The sequence below is a fragment of the Gadus chalcogrammus genome, chromosome 5 (genome assembly GCF_026213295.1).
Source record: "Gadus chalcogrammus isolate NIFS_2021 chromosome 5, NIFS_Gcha_1.0, whole genome shotgun sequence".
In the NCBI taxonomy this organism is placed as follows: Eukaryota; Metazoa; Chordata; class Actinopteri; order Gadiformes; family Gadidae; genus Gadus; species Gadus chalcogrammus.
Genome location: NC_079416.1, coordinates 3,098,104 through 3,106,681, shown reverse-complemented (window position 1 = coordinate 3,106,681; position 8,578 = coordinate 3,098,104). Strand labels below are relative to the sequence as shown.

At 38.7% G+C, this 8,578-nt stretch overlaps 1 protein-coding gene across 2 annotated transcripts; it reads right to left on the bottom strand.

Annotated features, from left to right (window-relative positions):
• Positions 1-659: 659 nt before the first annotated feature.
• On the bottom strand, positions 660-4,407 carry LOC130383065 (uncharacterized). 2 transcript variants are annotated; one of them, XM_056591090.1, is made up of 4 exons: positions 3,682-4,407; positions 2,924-3,079; positions 2,464-2,559; positions 660-2,092 (listed from the first exon to the last, which is right to left on the bottom strand). In XM_056591090.1, exons 1-4 carry the CDS (start codon positions 4,249-4,251, stop codon positions 1,784-1,786), a joined length of 1,131 nt encoding a protein of 376 aa, XP_056447065.1. In that variant the 5' UTR covers positions 4,252-4,407; the 3' UTR covers positions 660-1,783. The 2 variants fall into 2 exon arrangements, with proteins under 2 accessions (XP_056447065.1, XP_056447066.1); XM_056591091.1 differs by lacking the exon at positions 3,682-4,407 and having other exon boundaries at positions 2,924-3,146.
• Between the last annotated feature and the right edge of the window lie 4,171 nt (positions 4,408-8,578).

Sequence of the window (8,578 nt, the reverse complement as noted above, 5' to 3'; positions counted from 1 at the left end):
TATCTATCTATCTATATATATATGATACTATCTTAATCATATTAGTTACTGTTGACATTATTTTGGTAACGATGTATACTTTTGATGTACACTTTTAATTGAACATTTTTATCTGATGTCTTTTGTGAATAGATTTGCCAGCTACAACCACCTGATGGCTTTTTGGTCTTTGATTGAGCCTTCACTCTAAAAAATGTAACTATGCTCTACTCAATTTAATCTGTGTAACATTTTTACACTTAAAATATTGAGTAAATTTGAAATCTGTGAAATCATTTAGATTTACCTTATGGATTAAGTAAATGTACTTATAAAATATTGGCAGATCTGAACAACTACATTGAGTACCATGAAATAAAAAAATTGAGTTGATATAATTAAAATTGTAAGTCTATGCAATAGTAACCCTAAGTTCAAACCACTCAAAACAATGAGTAGATATAATTAAAATGTTAGGTAGATGCAACTGAAAATTTGATTATTATTTAACAAAACAAATCTGCTACATTTACTTAATTTTTTTAACATAATGTAATTCATACTGGACTATCAAATATCAGAATAAATATGTTACATTAACTTATTTTTTAAGTATTTACTCTTTAATCTATACGAGTACTTCAAGTCAATATATGAAACAAAATAATAAACAAAGCAATTCTACACACATCAACATTTTTAAGTAAACATTTATTTGTCTGTTTTGACAATTATAAATCATCAAGTTTAAATCCAAACTCAATTAGCTGAATGTAATTATAGTTATTGTATAACATGGTAGACATTTATTAATTCTTGGTTCATTCAGCATGATGCTCACATGGACACTGTCACATGCTCACTGCCGAGAATAAACCATGTTAAAAGAAACTAGATAATATACCATGAGTTCTAATGCCAGTTGAGATTTCCAGGTTGAGACCCCCTCAGTTGAATCTAATCTAATCTAATCAAGTTTAAATCCAACAGTTTATTTTTGCAAATTACATGTTAAAATGTCCATGAAGTTTAAATCCAACAGTTTATCTTTGCAAATGACATGTTAAAATGTCCATGCTATAAAAACAGTTGAACTCTTAATAAGGGGTCTCAACCAGGAAATCTCAACTGGCATTACAACTCATGGTATATTATCTAGTTTCTTTTAACATGGTTTTACTGTCACATCTGAGCATGTGACAGTGTCCATGTGAGCATCAGGCTGAATGCACCAAGAATGAATAAATGTCTACCATGTTATACAATAACTATAATTACATTCAGCTAATTGAGTTGCAAGTTCCAACAGTCAAAGTGCATTGCCAAACCAATCAAAACTCTTTTAAAGCATCTTTACATGAATATACTTATACTAGTCTTTCTTGTCTTTATGTTTCACTTCCTGGGTCTGAGTAAAGACAAATAGCTACATCCTCCATATGTATCTCTGTTTTCTTTTTGTTGCTTTAACTGAACTCTCTACCAGGCGGTGACCAGGAGCCATAATGAGTCCCTCAGGGGGTGTGACTGGTCTGGTTGGTCTGAACAGAAGAATGACATTTAGCATGTCTAAAATGCACCAAGGACAACATTTTGCATCCTCCAGAAATGCACCAAAAACAGTGATATTTCACATTAAAGTTCCACATCAGAAAACAAGAACAGTCCAACATGCAATTTCACTATGAATGGAAACCTTAAGTCTTATGTAAACATTAAGACAACAGTACATCAGCTAAACTTCAGACTTGCCAATGAAAAAATCCCTAACTAAGAGAGCATCTTGCTGAACAGTAGCCAGTCGCTACATACAGAGGTAATTCTTTAGTCTCTGAACCTTGTTGGAAAGGTTTCCAGAATCCAGCTCCAGCAGTACTTTCTGGAATACCTCAAAACTATGTTTGAGGTTCTTGGGGTATTGCAGATTTAACACGTACATCAGTCCCAAGAGATAGCAGCAGGCCCTGCTAACATCTCCAAGACTGCTGAGGACAGTGTTGCCCTCAATGACAATCCCAGCATCCGATGACCCATCTTGTTTCCGCAGCAGGTAAATCTTCATGACCTCTTCTGCCAACTCCTCTTGAACACTGGCAGATCCATCAGCAGCATCCTGCAGACATTGTAAAGATAACTTGAGTTTAGAACTCACTCTCAACCTGCATGTCGCAAGACAAATACCACCTACCAACATAAGAGCATAGCAGGACATAAAGTGGACAAACTAAACAATACTACTGTGGTGGTCCCAATTTTGATTTTGATCTCACAGACAAAATAACTAATTAATCCTTCCATATAATTCATTTCTCTCTCCAAACAAAATTGACTCGTACAGTATCTGATGTCCACAGCTGGTTTACACTATGAAAGCTGCTTCTTCTTTGTGTGCGGTAAGGAAAAAACAAACGTACTGCAGGAACTCTATGGTCACCCATGATTACGTTGTTAAAAACCATGAAAACAATTAAGTATTATACTAACCTCAAAGTCCTTGAACAAGGCACTGGCATCTTCTCCCAAATGATTGATGAGACATCGGATGACAACCTCACGGGTCTGTTGAATGGGGATTCCACTCTGCAGAACAGAAAGCCTCAAAATGTTAATACAATGCAAAACTACACATTCAAGCAGAGGCAAACTTGACTTGAGTCAAAGCTTTCAATAGAATTTACGTTAGAAAAATTTAACTGGAGTTGGAGTGTAGTGATGTAAGAATAAAGCAAAACATGTAAAATGGTGTGCAGAGGATGTGAGAGATTGAGGGACAGAAAACTAAGGAAGAAAAAGCAAGAACTGTTAAGGAAGGCTTGAGGATAGGAGAAGGCATAAGAGAGAGTCGGTGGGGATAAAGATAAGTTATCTAATTAGGATATGAATTTGTAATTATTGATGGTAATTAGCTTAAAGGAGAGAAACGTGAATGAGACAGGTTTAATACCTTAAGTAGAACACTCATTTGTGCCCGATGTCTCTCTCCTGTAGCACCTTTCTTCGTTTGAAACAAGGACAGCAGTTTAGGTGTATAGAAGTCCAACATTGCCATGAATTTTGGCTCAAGATTCAGTGTGGTGATCCTCTGAAACTCTGCGCTAACCTGAAAGAGAGAGATGAGAAAAGAAAAAAAAGAACTGGTGACTCATCTGTTGTCATTCAGCAAACACGTAAGTCCATACTGAGATGAATAGGATGCAAGACTGTTCCATTATAATTTTTAATAGGATGTACAGTCACCAACCACTTGATTAGGTACACCTGTGCAATCTAATGCAATCAAATACAACAGCTCTGCCACACATACATTTTCAGTTTTTGTTGAGATTGTCAAAAAGGTGGTTATTATACTTTGTTTATCATTGAGGACATTGTGGATAATGTTTATTGGAGTGCATTATATTGAGCGGTGTCCTTATACTTTTGTCCATCCATTAACATACGTTGAGGGGGACAAAATATTAGGAACACTTTTCAATGTATTGCACTCCAGCACCACCCACTACAACCTCAATAATAAACAAAGTATAATAATCACTTTTCTGACAATGTCAACAAAAACTGAAAATGTATATGTGGCAGAGCTGTTGTATTTGATTGCATTAGATGACACAGGTCTAACTAATGAGTGTGTAACTGTGAAACATGCAGGTTCAGTCCACAATATGTGTTGACCACTCTGTAACAACAATTCCAATTACTCACTTGCGAGACATCAAACAAGGCGGGCCATCTGTCCTTGATGTCACTGATGCTCATCTGTAGGGTGACAACCTCATGTCTCCTATGTGCAAAGGTTCTGCACATCAAGTCCTTGACGACTGTGCTCTCTCTCTTCTTTGATTCAGTGATTAGTTGGTTTCGGTCCAGCTCTTGTTGTTCCTTACTGTCTCCCACAGGATAGTGTGGGAGAAACACCACTTCTCCTTTCCGTGCTTTCTTTATATTCTTTGCAGCAGACCTGTCATCCGGGTGCTTGTTCTTAAGTGAGTTGCAGACAACCTCAGGAAATCCAAGGCTTCGGAGCTTCGACCTGTAATTTCCCATCTTGTATTTAAGACTGTACATCCATCCAAGCCAGCCATTACGACTGCCTAGCTCTGTCAGGCATGGATGCTTTCTGACTAAAGCCTCTGCCACCTCACCTATCTGAAGGCCTGTGGGGTAGGGTGTATAGCTGTACATGTAGTCAGCTAATTTTTCCATTATTTCAGATCGGATCCGAGAATTGTTCAGCACAGTACGATCTTTGACAAACTCTTCATTGGCATTCATCAGTACTGTCTCTGTTGCCACAGAGAAAAGTGGAATGATGATTTGATTTGGCCATGTTGTCGTCTGAGGGCTTCTACGTGGGGATAGGATGTCTTGTGAAGACACTGATGAGGCATCTGTCTGGGAATCTGGCGTTGCATCAGTAGCAGAGCTTAAACTGTCATTCATTATATCTGTCTGGTTTTCAGTCAAAGCAGTCAATGAAAGAACTACCGAAGGAATCATCACCACTTTGATTGTCCCCTTGTGTTTAATCTGGTTGGTAGAATGCAGAGTGAAGTAATCACCAAAGTCCTCATCCAGGTAATGCAGGGTAAAATCATCAATGAGTCCAAATGTCTCTTTTACTGTCTCATGTAACTGTTCTACAGTGCTGGGTATTCCTGAGGACAGTGTAAGCTTCTCACTCCGGTGTTCTATAATAACCTTCAATGCAACGAAATCCATCTTGACAGAAAGAGAAAGAAATTACTCTGAAGGAAGGAAGCAAGGTGTTAGACATTAAAGAGTCAAACTCATCACCTAACACTGGCAAATAATGTGACGTTTCAATGTCACCATGAGTTTTCCTTCCACAAAATATGCTGTCAAGGGATATGTGTCCTCAAGTTCACTCTGCTGTACCAGGGTCATTTTCCCAGAGTGGTCTAAGATAAATGCCATAAAATGTTCATCATACCAGCTGTTAAGCATTTTCACAATGAAACTGACACTGCCATCGACAATAACAATCTGTGAAATCATAACAAAATCAGATATACCACCAGTTGACCCATAAGGCATAACCATCCCAGCAGCATATTTAGTTCCATGGAGTATGGCCACATTGGTCAAATTCACAGAGGTTTGTGTTGGATAAACTGCCTTGTATTCCTGTATCAAGTATGTCTAATGGAAGAGATGATATTTTCGTGACACACACTGCAGGTTTCAAAGCATTTCCTTCTGAAATGTATGCCATCATCATTTGGTGCTTTGAGGCAAGTGACATCAATACATTTCTGAAGCTCTTTGTGTGTCTAATAACTTGCTTAAAGAAGCTATGTTTAGCCTCAAATCGCATAGTCCAGAGGCTAACCAAAGGACCATACCCTCTTATCAAATCAGGATAATGCTCCAAAAAATGGCGCTTTGGAATCAATTTTTGATCTGGGAAAACTTCCAACAGCCTGTGACGATGTTCAGATATCAGCGTGTCTAGGTAGCAAATACTTTCCTCAGTATGAATGGGGGCTACTACAAGCTCAGTTATATCTTTTAAAATCATAAGAACGTGCCATGCTGGATCATTCAGTGGTACAGTTGCACCAAAAATAAATGATAATAATCTTAACAATGTCCAGTTTTCACTGGCGTTCCCACCAATACTTTTACGAGAGGCAAAATTCACTGGGATAGGTCCGGGGTGATCCGTTTTATCAGTAAATTTGTATGGAAATTGTGTGATGGACTTGTTAAGTTCTGTCAAGGTGAAGTACTTCTTGTGGATGCACACATTAAGACACAGTGCCAGTTCCAAAGGAATTATACCTTCAAAAAGGTCATGTAGAAGGTCTGGTGGGTACCCGGTTACAAAATGGAAATTACTTAATTTCTCTGTGATGGGACAACTTTTCTTCACACCACAACAGTGTACCAAAGCAGGATTTATCTTTACAGACTGAACATGTAAATCATAGTTCTCTTTTGTTCTTAATGGAAAAGCTCCTGAATGTACTTCTTTTTGCTGATAGTCAGAACGGTCGCCAATACAAAACCTACAGATATAATGTCCACTAAAGTTTTCTACAAGTCCACTTAAAGAATGCGCACCAAGATTGTCTGCTGAAACGCAAAAAACAGTACCTCTGATATTTTTGCCAACCTGAGGCAAAAAACCTCCTTCCCTCTTCAATGTTATGAGATCCTTCAAAAGAGGCTCAAGAACAGTTTCATAGCCACATTTTTTTATATGATTTGCTTTACAAAGGAGAGCTAAATGAATTGATGTTAACTGTGATCTCAGTTCAGGTGGTGTATTGGCTAGTGCCCAGTAAACTGCTGTGACTTTATGTTTTTTCCGTGAAGTTCCAAGGGGATTGCAGATTTCAAAATCATCTGCATACAGTATAAGGGAAATACTGAACTCCTCATTAGCATGAAATTCATTTAGCTTGAAATATTTACCATCACGGAAGGATGCAAACTGTGAGTCGTCTGAAGTAGTCTGTTTAGTCAATAACCTGTTTACAATGTCTTCATTTTTCAACAGGCACATATTGAAAGCTAAAATTCTTCTCTGGATCCAAAATATACTCTACTGGCTCAATTACACTGAAGTTGTCCTTATAATACTTTACCCTCTTACATTTAGAAGAAAAGGGACCATCAGGACCCAAGGCTGCAGTAAAAGGATTGGAGTGATAGAGTTTGTCTACTAATTCACTAACAATAGCTTCATCAACAGCACAGTTATTCTTTGTAAAAATATCACTCACTAACTTTGGAATGTACTGAGTGGATGATTCGCAGATAAACTGAAGCTGTTCCACTAAGTCATCAACACATTTGCCAGAGACATTATAGATGCTTTCCAATTTTAACAAGAGAGAACCGACATTTTTCACAATTTCACCTTTAGTGTCCCTTTCACAAGCCAACTCTAAGGTGGTATCACTATCCACATGACAATATGATTCCAACACTGGAAAGTCAATTTCGTTTTCAGTAGCAACAGGATGCTCTGCGATCACATCAGTCTTAAAGTCTTTCAATGAATGGGACTTGTGTTTTCTACTTCTGTGTGTTGCATAAGTCCCATATATGTTTGTCTTGAAATCACATCCGTTAAAAGCACATTCTATGGTTTCATGTCTTTTCAAGTGGGAATTAATATGCTGAAAATAGTCTTTTGTACTAGGATAAAATGAGTTGCAAATTTGACATCTGAAAGATTGCACACCTTCACACTCTTCAGTTTCCTGTGAATTGTGGGATCTAGACAAGTGTGTACGCAGGCCACCCCAAGTCTTGAAGGAGCAAGGACAGCTTAAATGAAGACAGGGTACAGAATAGCCACGACCAAAAGTACCGTGCTTGACGCGATAATGCTTGAGAAGCTCCCCTCTTGAAGAATCCTCAAATGTGCAGAGTTTGCATTGCCATCTCATGAGGCACACCTTAAAAAGGATGATACAAAAACAGTGTTACAATACGGAGCAAAAAGTCTGATTTAATACCATTTCCATTCATGTACATTAAATGTTTTATAAGACAGATCTATCAAAATGATGCATTAATTAATGGCAGAAACCTCCCGACAGAGAAAGTAGATTTACGGCCAAACCGTTGTAACCACCAGTAGCACGAGGCTTCCCTGATCGTGTAGGGGGCCGTGCACACTAGGCCTGCAGCGGATTCGAATTGTATTTCATGCGGTTTCATGAAGGCATTGCCTTATGTAGCGTATTTTGCCTACTGTAGCCTACGTCCGATACAAAGGGTGTTTAGTTCCCAGCGGAATGCATTCTCTCCAGTGCTGCCCGAGCCAATGACACTTTTCCCGCTTCATGCTGCGCTCGTCGCCAGAGTTCTAAGCCTCGTCGGCCGTTATCCCTTACATGTTACACTCAGTGCACCATGTTTTCAAATGCATTTAGGGGAACATTTATTGCACAAAAAAGCCTTGCAAGTTGTCTGATTACAGTCAATTAACACATTGCAAATAGCCTGTGGGTCTCATTCATTTTTGTGTTTCTCCCCCAAACCCTCCGTCAAAAAAAAGTCTGCCTTTTTACTATCACGGACATGATCCTAATCCGAACCGTATCCGAAACCGAGGCCCAAAACGGTTATCTGAACCGAACCGTGGACACACTGATCCGTTTCATGAAGGCAAAAGCGTCGCTAGCAAAATCATTGTTTTCCTATGGTACGGCGCGCCTTTCACTCGCGCCTTTTCAGCCGTTGCAGGCGCAATACACACCAATGTTAAACGCAGATTTGGAGTAAAAACCTGCTCAACTTTAAACTGTGATAGTTTAAAAACGGTAAAAGAATTTTACCGTTTAAGTTGAATGCTCTCAGGCATCCACACTAATGACGCCAGCGTGTGGGAGCAGAGAACAAATCTAAACAATAAAAACATAAAAGTCTCCCATGACCACAAATTTCGTGCTACAGACTTAGCTCCAAAGCCCCATTAACTGCAACGTTAAACAGGAGGAACATTTCTGCAGGGAAGCAGACAAACCAGTTTCCCTCGCGAGTGGGAGAGAAGTCACATAAATGATAGACCTACACGTTCAGGAAAGCCTCGGCCTACTGTTAATGCTAAAATACGAATAAA

Coding starts and splice junctions, on each gene's coding strand:
- LOC130383065 (XM_056591090.1), bottom strand. CDS start 4,251: ATGAATGCCAATGAAGAGTTTGTCAAAGATCGTACTGTGCTGAACAAT. Junction 2,560..2,923: donor AAATGAGTGTTCTACTTAAG/GTATTAAACCTG, acceptor TCTGTTCTGCAG/AGTGGAATCCCCATTCAACA. Junction 2,093..2,463: donor CCTTGTTCAAGGACTTTGAG/GTTAGTATAATA, acceptor CAATGTCTGCAG/GATGCTGCTGATGGATCTGC.